Source organism: Gracilinanus agilis, chromosome 2, assembly GCF_016433145.1.
Source record: "Gracilinanus agilis isolate LMUSP501 chromosome 2, AgileGrace, whole genome shotgun sequence".
Lineage (NCBI taxonomy): Eukaryota > Metazoa > Chordata > Mammalia > Didelphimorphia > Didelphidae > Gracilinanus > Gracilinanus agilis.
This window is the reverse complement of record NC_058131.1, coordinates 232150051-232168156: the sequence shown is the minus strand read 5'-3', so window position 1 is coordinate 232168156 and position 18106 is coordinate 232150051. Positions and strand designations below refer to the sequence as shown.

General features: G+C 43.8%; 1 protein-coding gene across 2 annotated transcripts in view; it reads left to right on the top strand.

The window, feature by feature from the left end:
- The window catches only part of CAD (carbamoyl-phosphate synthetase 2, aspartate transcarbamylase, and dihydroorotase), a 29332-nt gene extending 21547 nt beyond the window's left edge, over positions 1 to 7785 (top strand). For both annotated transcript variants that reach the window (XM_044661000.1, XM_044660999.1), the window contains 7 exons: positions 102 to 176; positions 1152 to 1364; positions 6010 to 6135; positions 6413 to 6568; positions 6681 to 6782; positions 6947 to 7041; positions 7230 to 7785. In XM_044661000.1, the coding sequence (XP_044516935.1) occupies positions 102 to 176; positions 1152 to 1364; positions 6010 to 6135; positions 6413 to 6568; positions 6681 to 6782; positions 6947 to 7041; positions 7230 to 7332 (870 nt within the window). In that variant the 3' untranslated portion in view covers positions 7333 to 7785. The remainder of the gene's footprint in view (positions 1 to 101; positions 177 to 1151; positions 1365 to 6009; positions 6136 to 6412; positions 6569 to 6680; positions 6783 to 6946; positions 7042 to 7229) is intronic.
- The last annotated feature ends 10321 nt before the right edge of the window (positions 7786 to 18106 follow it).

Genomic DNA, 18106 nt, shown 5'->3' with positions numbered 1-18106 from the left:
GGTGGTGGGGTATGTTGGCAGAAGAGCTCTGGGCTCTGCAGGGATTTGGGAGAGGATGTCTGAGAAAGTTCTGTCCCTGACTGATTTGTGACCCTCTTCAGATGTCCCACCTGTTCAATGTGGCACACACCCTGCGGATGATGGTCCAGAAGGAACGGAGCATAGACATTCTCAAGGTCAGTACTGAAGGGTGTGGGTTTGTAGGGAAGAAGGGTATGAGTTGGGCTCCTATGGTGAGGTGAGCCTTATACCATCTGTAAGAGGGAAGAGAGTCTACTGTAGCATTGGTGAAGGTTTTCGAGTTTGTGTGCCCAGACTGCAATTTCAGACTGCCTGTGAAGGCCCCTGTATTACCCCATAGAGTGGAGGGAGGAAGTGCTCACTTTGGGCAGCTGGACGGAGGGGCAAGACATGCAAAAAATATTGTTGGGCCCTGGGAAGAGGGCGAACAAAGCAGCTTCCTGAGTGCTGGCTATGCATGTATGTCCGTATTTCACCAACGCTGATTTATTGTTTTCCATGTATGTCTCCTTTCCACCATAGACTTAGGGAATATCAGAGCTTTGGGTATCTCTTCCCATGGTATTACAGGGAGTTAATCTTCCTTGGGTAGCATCCTTTGGAATAGACATTAACCTTTCACATCCGCAACACTCAAAATATACCTGTCCCCTTTTCTGCTTAACTTTCTAGAATGTCAGCTAATCTGATTTAAGTTAGTTTTATTGTATTACTGAGAAATACCAGAGATCTTCCCCCCTTCCAAGGGAGCATATACTTTTTTTTCCCAATTATGTAGAGAGACAGTTTTTGACAGTTAATATCTAACATTTTGCAATTCTAATTCTTTCCCCCTTCCTCCCCTTTCTTGCTCCCTGAGGTGGTAAATAGTCAGACATAGAATATACCAGTGCTGTCAGAGCATGTACTTTTTAACAATGAATTTCTAGAGAGAAAATTTTGACCAAAATAAGTGATCAATGGTGGGATGCTCTAGTCTGTTGCAAGCCAGTGGAGCAGATACTTCTGGATAAGTGGGCTTTTTCCATGTCTCTCAAATTATATACCCTACGTATCACCCTGTGGGTAAGGTGGAGCCCTGGGGGGAAGTTATTATTGTGTTCTCTAGAGTAATCTACTTCCCATACCAGGGCAAGGTCATGGCCTCCATGTTTTATGAAGTGAGCACTCGTACCAGCAGTTCCTTTGCAGCAGCCATGGCCCGGCTCGGAGGCTCTGTGCTCAACTTCTCTGAAGCTACATCGTCTGTCCAGAAGGGAGAATCTCTAGCAGACTCTGTCCAGACCATGAGCTGCTATGCCGATGTTGTTGTGCTTCGGCACCCCCAGCCTGGAGCTGTGGAGGTAGGAGGGGTAAGGGGTTATATGGGAAGCAAAAAGAGACATGGGCTGTTGGATTGAACTGGGAAGACAGTGGAGACCCAACTATGGATGATGAGATACTCATGCAAAAGAGAGAATTGGCGATTTTACTGGCAATATTATGGTCCCTGGTTTTCTGGCTTTTTTTTTTTTTTTTTTTAAGAAAGAAAGAATTTGTGTTGAGAAATTTTATTTGAACAGATACAAACATACCTAAAGTGCTCTGAATTGATTGAGTCACTCACAATGTACAGATCAAATTACAGAATTTGAGATTTGGAAGGTACCTCAGAGCCATCTAGTACACCTCATGAGTGTACTACATGAAAGAAGTCCTCATGAGTGAGCATCTAGCCTCTGACTGAAGACTAGGGAAGAAGGAACTCATCACCTCCTACTCCACCTTCAGGCAGCTCTGATTGTCAGGGAGTTTTCTAAAAATTAAACCTAAATTGGCCTCTGCATTTTATACACATTACTCTCAATTATGTCCTCTAGGGCCAGATAGAATGAGTCTAGTCCCTCCTTCGAGTAGTAGCAGCCTTTCAGATACTTGAAAATAGCTCTCATGTCCTCCCTGAGTATACTCTTTTCCAGGCTGAACATCCCAGGGTCCTTCAGCTGGTTTCAGATGGCAAGGGACTCAAGAGACCTTCATTTTGGTTACCATCCTCTGGACATTCTCCAATTTATCATTGTCCTTCCTAAAACATGATCCCCAGAACTGAACACAGTGCCCCAGATGAGTTTTAATGAGGGCTGCAGAGAACGGTGGGATTTCCACCTCCCTGCTCCTGGACATCGTGCCCTTAACGCAACCCAGAGAAGTGGCCACTTGGCCAACTCATTGAACAACTGCAGTCTGACCATGCCTCCCTCGATTATACTTAAGTTGATTTTTTTTTTTTATCTTGAATTTATCTCTGTTGAATTTTATCTTATTAGATTCTAGCTTGTCTGGATTTTTGGATCCTGACCCAATCACCCTGATAGCTAGTTGGTCCAGTGGGCCTATAGTCAGGGAGACCCAAGTTCAAATCTAGTCCCACACATTTACTAGCTGTGTGATCTTGAACAAGCCACTTAACATCTCTGAGTTTCAGTTTCCTCATCTATAAAATGAGGATAATAATAGCACCTACCTACTAGGGTTGTTGTGAGGATCAAATAAGATAATAATTGTAAAATGCTTAGCACAAGGTAGGCATTGTATAAATGCTTGCTAGCTATTTTTATTATTGCTATTACTATTACTATTATTATTATTATTATTATTATTATCCTGTGTATTGGGTATTCCTCTCAGCTTTGTATCTTGTACAAAGTTAACAGAACATACATCTCAAACCATCTATGCCTTTATCCACATCACTGACAAAAATTAAACTACACTGATCCCCGGGGCACTCCACTGGAGACCTGCCACATTGACAAGGAACCATTAACAACTCCCCTTTGAGTCCAGCCATCTAATCAGTTCTGAATCCATCTTGGCCATATTATCCACTCCATATCTCTCTACCTTCTCTACAAGAATTTATGTAATCTTGTTTTTGAAAAGAAGGGTCAATGAGGTTAGTCTGTATGACTTGCTCTTGATGAATCCCTGCTGGCTCTTTGCAGTCTCTGTTTCCCTTTCTAGATGTCCACATCTTTTTTTCCCAGGAATCTATGTTGAGCCCACAGGCTGATTGATAACTTGCAGGCTTAGTTCTCTTCTCCTTTTGAATCAGAGCATCATTTAGGCTTAGAAATCCCAACTCCTAATTCTTTGACATCAAGGTTTGGAGGATATAGTTAATCTGGACTGGGTTGATTGAATTCACTTAGGGCAGCCTAGCACTGTCTCACTCTTCCTTCCCCATTAGTCATTATTTTGCCTGTCATTTCTAGCATAGAGGCCATTCTCTTTTGCAGAGAAAATAGAAATAACATATGAGTCAGGCAGGCCTGCCTTCTCTGTGTTATCAGCTGTTCAGTCATTTCATTTGTGTTTGACTTTTCATAACCCCTTTTGGGGTTTTCTTGGCAGAGATACTAGAGTGATTTGCCATTTCCTTCTCCAACTCATTTTATAGGTGAGGAAACTGAGGCAAATAGGGTGAAATGATTTGTCCAGTGTCACACTGCTAGTGTCTGAGGCTGGATTAGAACTTGAGCCTTCCTGACTCTAGGCCTAGCACTCTGTTCACCTAGCTGTCCATCATTATCAGCTGTTTTCATCCTAGACACCCCAAGCTAAAGTCCTGCTTATTTTATGATTCTCCTTTTTTCTACTACCATAGCCAGAATCCCATTTGGTTGCATTTTTTTCCCCTCATCATTCAGCCTCAGTTCATTCTGGCCTGGAGCATACATAGTATTGTTTCAACTTTTACTTGGCCTTGCTTCCATCTTCTGGACATTTCTTTTTCTGTGCTGGACCCCACAATGTTTCGTATGTTTATCATCAGTTTGGATAAAGGCAGAGATTGGCATGCTTATTGAATTCTCAGGTAACACTTCTATAAGGAATAGCCAGCACATGGGGGATGGTCACCAGGAGCCCAAAAGATCTCCCCAGGCTAGAGTATTGTACTGGATAAAATGAAATACAGTAAAAACCTAGGAGGGAATAAGCGTAAAGTCTTACATTTGGATGCCAAAAATCACCCTCACAAATAGAAGATGAGGGAGGGATGTTTAGTCAGCAGGTGTTCTGAACACTGGACCTCAAGTGGATCTGAAGCGCCATATGAGTCAGCAGCAGAATGGGATGGCCAAAAAAGAGAATATGATCTTGTCCTGCGGTAAGAGCCATGGCTCCCAGAAATAGGGAGGTGGCAGAGGACCAGCCAGCCCTCTTGTGTAGTGTTGGGTTCAGATCATGGCACCATGGTTTAAGGTAAACATTGAGAAACCAGACGGCAGCCAGAAAGATGAGAAGCCTTGAGTTCAGGTGAGAATCAGTCAAAGGACCTAAGGAAGAGAAGACCCACCGAGGACATGATAGCCGTCATATTTGAAGGCTACTTCGTAGAGGTGTATTTATTTCGCTTGAAGGATAGAACCAGGAATGGTATGGGGAGGCTGCAAAGAGACCAATTTAGAGTCAACATCAGGAAAAACCTAATTGTCATTCAGGCATTTCAGTGCTGTCCAACTCTTTATGACTTCATTTGAGGTTTGGTTTGCCATTTCCTTCTCCAACTCGTCTTACAGAAGAGAAATCTGAGTCAAACAGGGTTGAGTGACTTGCCCAGGGTCACACAACTAGTGAGGTCAGATTTGACTTCTAGTCTTCCTGACCCAAACCTTGGCGCTCCATTCACTGATTCACCTAGCTCCCCCCCCCCCCAACAATTTAGAAGTGGAATAGGCCCACTTGAGAGACTCTGAACTTCCTTAATACACACAGTCTTTTACACTAGAGGGCTTCCACTTATTTAAAAAGATGCTTTACATTAGTACTGAGATTGTCCAGTAGCTTTTATCTGGCTTGTTATTGAAAGTTATATGCATTTCTAGACCACTTTCAAAGAGCCATCAGCTCCTACCACAATAGTAGTAGTTGGCTATATTGTTCTTTTGGTTCTTTTTATTTTCATCAATTCAGAAAAAGTATTTCTATTTTTTAACTTCTCTGTTTTCATTCTTCCTTATGGCATGGAGTTAGTCCATTACATTCAATAGCTGGGGGAATCAGGAGAAGGCCTTGTGTAGGAGATGGCACTTGGCCATAAACTTGAGGCCCAGGAAGAGGTTGAGAGGTTGAATGTGGGAAAGAACAAGAAAGCCAGTTGGCTGAAGCGGAGGGTGTTTGTGAGACTACATACACCTCACAAGTTCATACTGTTTATAAGGTGCAGATCTTAGACAGTTCCCAATTTAACAGTCTGTCATCAAGGCCTAGATCTCCTACAGCTGGGTGGCTTGAGAGTTAGATCTCGCCACAAATTCATCAGTTTTAGCCAAACTGCCCTTCTCATGTTTCTCCACACACAGCAGTGGAAAGAGCCTTGGCTCTGACATCAGCGCCTGGGTTCTGATGGCTTCTACCCGTGTGACCTCGAGAATGCTGGGCTAGATGGCTTCTGATGACCTTCTAGCTCCAGCTCTTTGATCCATGATCTCCAGGCTCCATCCCTTTTCAGAGGTTGTCCCTGTGCCTAGAATGTTATCCTTCACCTGGGCTTCTTGGAATCCCTAGCTCCTTTTAAAAGGTCAGAAAGTCAGCTCTGGGACCTGTGCCTTTCCCAATTCCCAACAACCACTACAAAAGATTTTATATTTAGTATATATGTATATCCAGTGTATGTGTCATCTCCTTTTCCCCAATCAAATGGAATCTTCTTGATGGCAGGGAATGATTTGCTTTTGTATCCCAGTTCTAAGCACATGCCTAGCATCCAGAAGGTACTTTCTAAACACTTGTCAAATTATGTAGTAGGATGACTGCTTATGAACAATTTGGCAACTTGAATAAATTCTGAATGCTCCACCAGCAGTGAAAGCAACACACATTTTCCTTTGCATTGTTCTTGACTATTAGTAAAAGTAGGCATTGTTTAAGATTGTTATTATCATTTTTGCAGTTATTCTCTTGAGAATTGTTCATCTATTTCTTCCCCAACCTCCTCTTGTATAGCTGGCAGCCAAACACTGCCGGAGGCCAGTGATCAATGCTGGGGATGGAGTAGGAGAGCACCCAACCCAGGCCTTGCTGGATGTCTTTACCATTCGAGAGGAGCTAGGAACTGTCAATGGCATGACGGTAAGAGAGAACAGCCATGGTGGATTGAGACCTGGGTCCTCCCCTTTTTTAGCAGACACCAGCCTCCAAATTAACCTTGGGTTTTTAGCTTTAACTATGATGAGAGTGACCATGGAGGCAATCATAGAATGGGTTAATTCTGAGGGAGAAGATGGGGATTTGAGGCAGTCTTGCAGCTCCTGTGTTTTCTGACTGCCAGAAGCAGAGGAAAAGTCTTGCTGAGGATCTCTGTGATTGGAGTATCCTTTGAGTGAAAGACTCTGGCTCTTTTCTCTAGATCACCATGGTAGGAGATCTCAAGCACGGACGGACAGTACACTCCCTTGCCTGCCTGCTCACACAGTATCGGGTCAGCCTTCGCTATGTGGCACCCCCCAGCCTGCGCATGCCACCGGATGTCTTGTCTTTTGTAGCTTCCAGAGGGACTAAGCAGGTGAGACCTTCTCTGCCCTCTTGGCAGGGTAGCAGCTTATCCTGGGCAGGAAAACTTGGTGAGGGGGTCCTAAAGAACTAGCAGGGTCTTCATCCTTTCCTCTAATTCCTAGGAGGAATTTGAGAGCATTGAGGAGGCCCTACCTGACACAGATGTCCTTTATATGACTCGAATTCAGAAGGAACGGTTTGGTTCCACCCAGGAGTATGAAGCTGTGAGTGCTCAGAGTGGGAAGGACTGTGCCTGATCTCCCCTGGGTGTCCCTATAAAGAGGGGAGGAAGGCTAAGCATTGTGTCACACCACACCCCTGTGGCTTCTGCCCCCTTCCCCGGGGGTGTTGGAAAGACCTGGAACCACATGGCCCTTCTTTCCCTCAGTGCTTTGGCCAGTTCATCCTCACACCCCACATCATGACCCGGGCCAAGAAGAAGATGGTGGTGATGCACCCGATGCCTCGGGTCAACGAGATCAGGTGAGAAGGTGCTAGGGCAGGGGAGCTGGGAATCATGAGATTGCAGCTGCCAGGACTTGGCTCTTAAGCCCTCACTGGCATCGCCTTCAGGAGCTCTTCTAGGTTCAGGCATACTATAGGTTGAGGCAGCTGCCTAATAGAGATAAAGGAACGTGGGAGCACCAGTGACCTCTCATTTTCCCCCACAGTGTGGAGGTGGACTCTGATCCCCGAGCTGCCTACTTCCGGCAGGCTGAGAACGGCATGTACATGCGGATGGCCCTCCTTGCTACTGTATTGGGTCGCTACTAGAGCCTGGCTCTAAACAGCTTCTCTCTGCTGCTCCTGCCACTGGGCAAGGATTCCTGGTGCCCCCCACGGGGGCAGCACATTTAATGTGAGACTGTGGGGCAGCCCCAGTGACAGATCCATACAGACTTGCACCTGTACTCAAGGCTCTGGGCTGGGACTTGTTCAGCTTGGGGATGTAGTGGGGTGTCAGATGCTAGGGTCTCCACCTTCCCTTGTCCACACCCCTTGTTCCCTATGTGTACAGTAACTTTTCTATTACCCGATCTCAGAGCCATTTCCCAGATTTAATAAACAGCTGAGCTGCCTCTATCTGTCCTCCTTTTCCAGTCTGCCCTTGCCTCTAAAGGGAGGGGATTTCTCCCTATGCCAAGTGCATAGGACCCACATCATCATCCCACACTCGTGATTCCTGTTGCTTTTTGTGGAATAAAAACTCAGTACTCTGCACTTAGGACTTAAGTCTGCCAAAAACAGTTTTGGATCTCAGAGAATGAAATCCAAAGAGGGAAAGGCCTCCTCTTGCTTCTGAAAATCCTTCTGCCCAAGTCATTTGGGTTTATATGTTTATAGTGTTCATGAAACACAATGTTGTAGAGGGAGACAAAGATACAAAGTTCAGCTTTAGGGGTTTTTAGTTATTTAAGTAGAATAGTGGGAATGTCTTTTTTCTTTTTAAAACTCTTACCTTCTATCCTAGAATCAATAGTACATATTGGTTTTCAAAAAGGAAAAGGCAGAAGAATGGTAAAGACTGGGCAATGGGGATTAATCATCTTGCCCAGGGGCACAGAGCTAGGACTGTCTGAGGCCAAATTTGATAATGACCTCAGACATCCAGATGATGAGCAACATATAGGTATCATATATATGTCCAATAAAGAGTTCAAGTGAGGAAGAGGGCATAAATCATTGTGGCCTTTAGTGGTCAGGAATTTAAAGAGTATGTGTGACAACCTGCAAAATGTTGACCATCTCAGAGTTATGATTGAAAATCAAGTGAGGGGGGCAGCTGGGTAGCTCAGTGGATTGAGAATCAGGCCTAGAGACAGGAGGTCCTAGGTTCAAATCTGGCCTCAGATAAGGCTTTAAAAAAAAAGAAAGAAAAAGAAAATCAAGTGAGAGAGTAGATATGAAAGCCCTTTGGAATAGTAAGAGCATTGTGGGATGTAAGGGCCAGAAGATGACAGGACAATATTCCTCTCCAAATAACTTTAAAATAACACTTCAAATAAAAATTTGGATCAGCAGAGCCAACAAAAGGTCTTAGTGAGACGTCTTTCTAGCCTGGGACAATTTAGGAAGTTGGCAGGAAGTGACATCCAGGTGGAAGCCTTTGCTGGCACTGGCTATAGCTGGCACTAATTGGCAACTTTATTGTCAAAGGCAGTTCTAGGGTAGAAAGGAGCACTTCTGGTCAGTCTCTTGAGCAGGGGTCCTGGATCCAGTTCCAAGGGGGATGGGAGTGCTAGCACATGTGGCTGCAAGAGAGAAGGGGACCTGATTACAGTTGTTCGGTCCTACCCAAATGTGACCCTGTGAATGATACCATCCATGGGGTTTTCTTGGCAGATACAGGAGTGATTTGCCGTTTCCTTCTCTAGTCTAGTTGGATTAGGGCAGCCCTACTCCTAACAGCTATTTCCTTGAAGCTGTACATTGACCCCTGCATCGCTAAAACATTTTCTAAGTAAAAGTACTTAATTAGTTGCTCTGGGAATGAAGCACTTAAAACATTTTACTACCTACTCATAAAAGAAATCAAAACCAAGTGGAAGAGGCAAGATCCCCATACACAAGACCACTGGTCTGGCAGTAAACATACTTTCTGCTGTTACCTTAGAATGAGATATTGTTGGGTAAGATTGGGGCATTTGAAGGGATGTGAGCAATTTGAGGTGACTGGACAAATAACCTTTGGGTAAGTTATTAGCAGTTAAGTGACAAAAAATACTGTTTAGCAATCTGACCACTTGTTTTGAGATCTGGGACTGGTACTGAGGGAAGAGCAGCCTGGCTGCTATTAAGACTCATCTCAAAGTTCTCAGAATTTTTCTACCACAGAAACTTGGAAACCATTTATTGAAGCAGAGGGATTACCATAAACAAAAATCCATCTCTACTATGTGCCAAGGGCAGCTAGGTGGTGCAGCAGAGTGAGCACTAGACCCAGAGACATCAGAGAAGATGAGACTCATCTTCATGAATTGAAATCTCACCTCAGACACTGGTTGGGTAACCCTGGCCAAGTCATTTAGCCCTGTTTGCCTCAGTTTTCTCACCTGTAAAATGAGCTAGAGAAGAAAATGGCAAACTATTCCAATATCTTTGCCAAGAAAACCCCAAACGGAGTTTTCAGTCAAACACAACTAAACATTATGCTGAGGTTAGGGTCTAGGCCAATGATTTCATTAGTATTGGGAACTCCACCAAATCAGGTTTGTCTCTTCTTGACTCAGTAGTCCTAGAGTCCTGAAATATACTGTCAGAGGATAGCCAATGCACTATGTACTCCACCATGCTGTCCCTTCCAAGCTACAGATATGAATGCAGAAAATAGTCCCTACCCTCTGCAAGCTAGAGAGAGGAAAGCAAAAACTTCCCCAAGTTGAAATTAGCTCAAGATACAAACAGGAGATAAAGCAGTGTAATTAGAAATCATCATGAACTATCAACAACCACAGGAAAGATGGTTCCAAGACACTAATAATAGAAATGCAAATTCAAACATCTCTGAAATTTCACCTCACATCCATCAAATTGGCAATTGTACAAGAGGAAAATGCTTGAAGGCCTGTGGGAAGACACCACATTCATGTGCATACTGCTGATGGAGCTGTGAATTGGTCCAACTGTTCGGACAAACCATTGTACTAAAAAAGTCAGGAAACCATGCATCCTCTTTGGTCTGTGCCACTCCTAGACCTCTGCCCCAAGGACATCAAAGATAAGGAAAGGAGCCCTTCATTTACAAATATTTCTAGAAGTATTTTTTGTGGTCACAAAAAAAGCAAACAAATCCAAAACACAGAAAAATAGAAACAAAATGAGTAGTCATCAGTGGGGAATGGCCCAGCAAATTATAGCATATGAGAATAACGGAGTACTATCATGCCAAAAGTATCTGCAAAAGAAAGTCCAGGCAACTTTGGGAAGATGGATAGGTACAGATAGAGAGATAAGGAAGCAGAACCAAGAGGACAATTTATACAAGGACCACATAATGTAACACAAAATGGGGAGTGGATGGACACAACGATCAATCATGGCTTCAAAGGACGAACGCTGAAGTATGCCTCTCTCTCAGTAGAGAAAAGTGGGCAATAGGTGCAGAATAAGGCATATGTTGTCAGACAAAGCCAGTGTGTTGATTTAAAAAAAAAGATATTTGTATTTTTTTTTTTTTGGTTATAATATTGGCCAGCATTTGAAGTGTTAGGTCCTAGAGATTCGAGGACAAACATGAGACAGTCCCCACTCTTGAGGATCTTATATCTATTAGAGTAATTCAACATAAACATAGCAAGTAGTATATATATGTGTGTGTGTGTGTGTGTGTATAAATGTCTGTGTATCTCCTATGGGCATATAGGAGATATATACACACACACATAGAGTGCTTAAGGTATGCAAAGTGCCTTACAAACATCTTATCCTCACAACAACCCTGAGAGATGGGTGCCCCTCCCTCTTTCACAGATAAGGAAACAGATTCAGAGAGATATAGTAAGTTTCTGAGTTGGAATTTGAACACAAGGCGTTGCTAACTCCAGATTCAGTGCCCTGTCCACTAACACCTGGCTACTAAATCATTTTGTGTAGGGCTCTAGCCATTGAGGGAGCAAGAACAGGCCTCTTATTCATTCATTTATTTATTTATTTTTAAACCCTTAACTTCTGTGTATTGACCTATAGGTGGAAGAGTGGTAAGGGTAGGCAATGGGGGTCAAGTGACTTGCCCAGGGTCACACAGCTGGGAAGTGTCTGAGGCCGGATTTGAACCTAGGATCTCCCATCTCTAGGCCTGGCTCTCAATCCACTGAGCTACCCAGCTGCCCCCTTATTCATTTATTTTTAAAACTCTTACCTTCTGTCTTAAAATCGATACAGGTATCAGTTCCAAGAGAGAAGAACAAGGGATAGACAACTGGGGCTAAGTGACTTGGCCATGGTCACACAGCTAGGAAGTCCAAGGCCAAATTCAAACCTAGAACCTCCCAGCTTAAGACCTGGCTTTCTATCCACTGAGCCACCACCAGAACTCTTATAAAGGTCGGCTCTTGAGCTGAGCCTTGAAGGAGAGCAAGGAATCCTAAAAATCGAGGAAAGAGCTTTCCAGACTCAAGGGAATAGCCTCTGCAGAGGCACAAAGGGAGAAGATAAACATCTATTGAGAAAACAAGTCAGTCAGTTTGGCTAGAACGTAGTGAGGGAGGGAGGAAAGATGGGCTAAGACCAGAGTATAAAAGGGCTTCAAATGCCCAGCAGAGGAGTTTTTGTTTGCTTCTCAGGACAATAGGGAGCCACTTAAGCTTTTTGCTCACCATCAGTCTTGGGCTTTAGGACTTTCAATTTGGCAGCTGGGTGGAGATTGAATGGGAGAGATGCTTGATGCAGGGAAAGCAATTAAGGAGCTTATTGTAACGGAGTAGCTGAGAAGTGATTGAAGTCCTGAACTAGGGTGATTGTGATATGAGGGGAAAGAACTGAGCTTCTGGGACAGATTCAGAAATAGAACAGACAGAAATTGGTAACTGATTGACCACAGCAGTTGGCAGAGGATAAATGAAGAGTGAAGACTCAGGGAATAACTCCTAGGTTGAGAAACTGGGGGATTGGAAGAAAATGGTGTCTTCAATAGGAACTGGGAAGTTAGGAATCGAGGAGGATTTAGGAGGGAAAGATAATGAATTTTATTTTGGACATGTTGAGTTGAAGATGTCTATGGGATATATGGGTGGATGTGCAGTAGGTAGATGGGCAATGTAGGGCTGTACCCTGGGAGAAATCAGGGCTGGATATGTGAGATTTGAGAGACACCTACAGAGACATGAAAGGAACCCATGGGAGCTGATAAGATAACCTAGATAATGGAAAGAGACGGGAAGAAGAGAAGCTAGAGCCTAAGGAGAGGCCTGCCATACAGCTACATATTATGGATGAGACAGAGATGATGATCCTGCAAAGGAGACTGAGAAAGTCCACCAGGTAGGTAAGCCATGACAGCGTATAATGAAAACCAAAGGAGGAGAGACTATCAAGATAGAGAAACAGTTAACAGTGTGAGCGTCATGGGCTTCACAAAGGTCAAGAAGGGTGAAGGTTGAGAAGAGGCCATTTTTTTTAGCAATAAAAAATTCATTCCTGACCTGGGAAAGAGAAGCTTTGGCTATGTGGTGAAGACAAGAGCCAGATTCCAAGAGATCGAGGAGTGGAATTCTTTGGCAGAGAGATAATAGAGATGTAAGAAGAGACATCAATTTTCAGGCATGGCCAATGTCTTGATTTCTTTTGACAGACTACATATTTTTATTAGGGGGGGCCTTCTATTTGGGGCAGGTGTGCATTACTGGACAGTGATAGAGATGCAAAAAGGAAAGAAAGAGGGGGCAGCTGGGTAGCTCAGTGGATTGAGAGCCAGGCCTAGAGACAGGAGGTCCTAGGTTCATATCCGGCCTCAGATACTTCCTAGCTGTGTGACCCTGGGCAAGTCACTTAACCCCCATTGCCTAGCCCTTACCACTCTTCTACCTTGGAACCAATACACAGTATTGACTCCAAGACAGAAGGTAAGGATTTAAAAAAAAAAAAGGAAGGAAATAAATAAAAAACAAAGTATTAAAAATACACAGAAGCAAGACAAATTCAGCAGAGGACACAAACAGCAATTTTGTTTTTATACCTTGTTTAAATGTATATGCTTAAAGAACTATATCTATACTATATAACTATTTCATATACTTTTTAAAACAGATCATGGTGTGTCATACCATGGTTGATACATGCTTTTTCTTACTGGGGTAGAATCTGGGAACTGTCTAGCATCTCCCTTTTGGAAATTCTCCTTTAAAGGAAAGTGAGGATCCTTAGAAGCTCCCAGAATTTGGAGATAAAAGTGGAACCCCAAAATAAGCACACTAATACACTGATGGTGAAGATGTGGGTTGGTTCAAACATTCTAGAAGGCAATTTAGGATTATACTAAGAAATTGACAAAAATTTCCCTACCCTTTGATATATAGAAATTCCATTGCTAGGCTTGAAAGAAAAGTTCTTTCAAGGCTCAGTTCAAGTTCCACTTTCTACGGGCAGCCTTTGCAGATTGTCTCCCCTACAGATTACCTTGTATCTATTCTGTATATTCCTTTATATGTACATGTTTCTCCCCATGTTAAAGTGTAAACTCCTTCAAGGAAAGGGCTTTTTTTCTTCTGTCTTTATAGCTAGAGCACTTGGCATAGTGTCTGACATACAGTAGATACAGTAGATACTTGACAAATGCTTATAGATTGGTTGATATACCCCGAGGAGAGCCAAGCCAGAAACAGAGGTCCAAAATGCACCAAAATAGTCATCACTGCAGTATTTGTGGTGTTATCTTGAAACAAGAGATTCCCATTGCTTTGGGAATGACTAAACAAATCATGTTTCATAAATGTAATGAATAATAGGAAGAATTCAGAGAAATATAAACTGAGGGGTGGAATGAACTAAATAATCATAAAAGATAATATACGCAATGACTACCACAATGTTTAAAAAGAACAATACAATAAGACTGAATGTCAGTCAAGGTTGGCCTCTAAGAAGAACTGAGAGGGGCTAGCTAGGTGGCTCAGTGGATTGAGAGCCAGCTCTGGAGACAGATCAGAGATCCTGGGTTCAAATCTGGCCCCATGTACTTCCTAGCTGTGTGACCCTGGGCAAGTCACTTAACCCCCATTGCCTAGCCCTTACTACACTTCTGCCTTAGAACTAATACACAGTATTAATTCTAAGATAGAAGGTAAGGGTTAGAAAAAAAAAGAACTGAGAAAATGCATGCCTCTTGGGGGCACCTAGGTGGCATAATGGATAGAGCACCAGGACAGGAGATGGGAAGTCTTGGGTTCAAATCTGGTTTCAGATACTTACTAACTGTGTGACCTTGGGCAAGACACTTAAACCAATTGTCTAGCTCCTATGACTCCTCTGTCCCAGAACCGTGGTTTCACTATTGATACATGCTTTTTTTTTTTTTTTTTTTTAATCTTGGGTAGAATCTGGGAACATCTCCCTTTCAGAAATTCTCCCATAAAGGAAAGTGAAAAACCTAAGAAGCTCCCAGAATTTAGAGATAAAAGTGGAACCCAAGTAGTATTAGTATTGATTCTAAGACAGAAGGTAAGGTAAGGGTTATTTAAAAAAAAAAAAAAAAAGAATGGCTACTAAAATGAAATTATGGGTTTACAAAAAGAAAGAAAATGATGCATGTGCCTCACTTCTTTGGGAGTAGGGGGTAGTGATGGCAGACTGTGGCTATATATTGTAACATTCTGAATTGTCAGAAACAATCTGTGTTGGTTGGTTTTGTTTAATTGTTTTCTTATTCTTTGTTGCAAAGGAAGGCTTACTAAGTAGAGGATAGCGAAGAAAAATATATTGGAAAATCAATATGTTGTTTAAAACAATTATTCATTTAAAAGAATAAATTAGGGAAAAGTGCACTTTCCCTGGGGTGTATTATTTGACTAATATCAGGCCTAAGAGCTCTTGTTTCATTAAAGTAGTGGAATGACAACAACAACAAAAGAGAAGTGAAAGGGTAGTTTGAGAGAACAAAGGCATCTGGATGCCCATCTACAATGAGGTGCACCAAGAGAGGAGGAAGTCATGGAAGGGTAACCAAGAAATGCTATTTTCTGAGAAGTCAATGAAGGCTGGGATGGTTACAATGGGAACGAAAGATCTGGCTTTTGCTCTGGATTTATGCAGTAGGTTCTTCTTCTGCCGGGTTTGGGTCTCCTGACTCTGACCTGTTCAGATGGGAAGGTGCTACCACAGAGGAAAAACAGGGACTCCAGGGTCCTGGGGGAGGTACCACTCAGCAGGGAGCGAACTCTAGATCTTGACAAAGAGCTCAGATAGCTCTAAGATTTTTTATACCTTATCATTGAACAATACACTCACATTGATTCTCTCTCTCTCTCTCTCTCTCTCTCACTGTACACGTATTCTATTGTTCTCTGCAGCTGGCTACATATTCTGTGTGTGTGTGTGTGTGTGTGTGTGTGTGTGTGTGTGTGTGTGTGTGTATCTAATCCAGTGCTCACACTCACATGCGCTCTTTCCTCTCACTCTCATAGTTAATCAGCTGTGTAAAGTGCTGCCAGAGCTGCTGCTGATGGATGGGGAAAGGGGGCGGTACTGGACACCCCTTCCACACTTCCTCTTTGTTTTCTCCCCTTGAGCTCTAGCCCTCTTCTTCTTGTGGAACCCCATACAGATATGCTGATTACCCTCCCCTCTCTCCCCTCTCACCCCTCTTCCCCTCTCCCTGGCTAAGATAAAGGAGAAAGGTAGAGGAGAGGAGACACCTAATCTCAGTTGAGGCAGCTGGGAGGAGAGATAAGGCACAAGTCAAGTCCCTCAGGAGAAGCCATGGCTAATTCGGAAAAACTCCAAGGAGAACCAGCTCTCCCACTCCCTGTATTTCACTGTCCTTCTCTGACAAATACTCTGAAGCTGGTTATCTGGGAGACAAGGTAGGGAATCTGCCAGAGTTTAGCTGAGATTCCATCCATCTTCCAGATTTTCTCCCTCAACCTCTGTCCTACCCCACCAGACTTTCCAGAAGAGGTTTTCCTTTTTTCTTGGAAATCCCCTCTTAACCCTCTGGGCCAAAACCTGCCACAGGCCTCTTCTAAAACAGACGTCCTTAAACTTATTCCAGATATCCTCTAACATCCCTGGTTAGAGTCTGGATGTGGCATCCCATTAAGTGAAGGCTCCCTCTGAAATTGGTCAGTGTTTTAGCCTCTCTGGGCTGATGCGAACACATACTTAGAAGGCTTCAGGTGCAAGAAAGATCTATGACAACCTATGAGCCCATCAACTGTGTGGACTGTTCCTTGATGACAGAGCTGGCCTGGCAACTCGCCTACACTGGAGTCACTGTGGTCCAGGGTAACCGCTATGCTTCATAAGGTTGGGTGTGGGGGGAAGGAAAGTAGAGGGCAAGAGGGGCTAGGCTGCTTGGATCTCTGTGGAAAAGGGCAAAGGAAGCTGGAGGGGACCAGAGGGAATGTGTAATGAATAGAATACTGGCCTGTGAGTCATAAAATCCAGCTGTGTATTAACTCTGTGGCCTTGGTCTAGTTTCTTGAGGCTTGGATTGGTTTCCTGCTCTATAAAATGAGGGCATTGAACTATTTTGTGGCCAAGATCCCTTTAAGTTCTGAAATTCTGTGATTCAGAGATTTGTAGCAGTAGGTAGAAAGAATAAACACTGGGGTTCAGGGGCAGGTCAAGCTGCTCTCCTGACCATGGCGAACTGGTTTGAGGTCTGAGAAGCTCTTAGCCCACAAGCTGAGACTCCACACCCCAGTATGGAGTCTAGGATTCACTCCAGAGGGGACCAGTGCTGCAAATGCAAGGAGGATACTCAGCTGCATCTGGAAAAGCTGCTACTGAAGAATATTCTTAAGGAAAAATGGGACACTAGAGCTTCCTTCCCTTCTTCTTCTGTGCCATCTCTGTCTCTCAGTCTCTGTCTCCCTCTTCACCCTTCCCTCTCACTTTTCTCATCTTCTTTTGTATATTCCTCCCATCTCTCCACCATCCCACCACCCCCAGTCCCATCTCATCCCATCCCTTCGGTCTGTGGTCAATGAGTCAGAAAATGAGAAGGTATGGGGGGTTAGCTAAGCGTGGAAACCAGCTGGGCCTACTATTCTGACTTCCCCTCATGTCTTTGATAGACTGTCAGTCTCTTCATCTCATTCCCACTCCCCCCTCCCCACTTTGTTTATTCTAGAAGTCCTTTCGTTTGATTTCCAGAGCATAAAGCCTTCGCCTCTTGTTTTTATATTTCATCGCCATATTGCAGCTACTCTCCCTCTCTCAGGGTCCTAGCTTTCACCCTTCCAGTTATCACCCGCTGCTGCCCTCATCTCTGGAGCATGGCACTCTGGTGACTTGGGATGATGCCTCAATCCTGGAACAACTCAATCCAGTGGCACTGAGAATCCTGAGACAAGCAGAATAAAAGCTTTCCATAGTCAGGAGCCTATCCAGGTCTGGATCTTTTAGCATGAAACACTGTAGGATATAGACCTGGCATCAGAAGATATGGGTTTAAATCCTGGACCTGTGGGATGATCATGGGCAAGTCATCTGGAGGACAAGAGCTGCTTCATTCTTGACTTGAATCACTAGCTTCTAGCGCAGTGCCTGGTGCATAGTACGTATTTGATAAATGCTGATTGAATGACTGGAAGAGGCATTGAACTCCAGTTTCTGATCCCACTGATTCTCTCCCTCCCCTCTTCCTCCTTCCCATCTACCCACACAGAAGACAGTGCCTGGTGCTTGTTTGATATTCCTTTATTGGCCCAAAGCTGCTGTGGTGTCGCCCCTCTAATGAGGGGCAGAATGAGAGCACAGCACCAATAGAGGAACAGATAGAACAAAGAACAGACAGACAGTGTAGGCTCACAGAGACCACAGCACTGCCACACATTGGCAGACACAGACAGACAGACACAACACAGCACCAAAACACGGACAAGCCACAGGC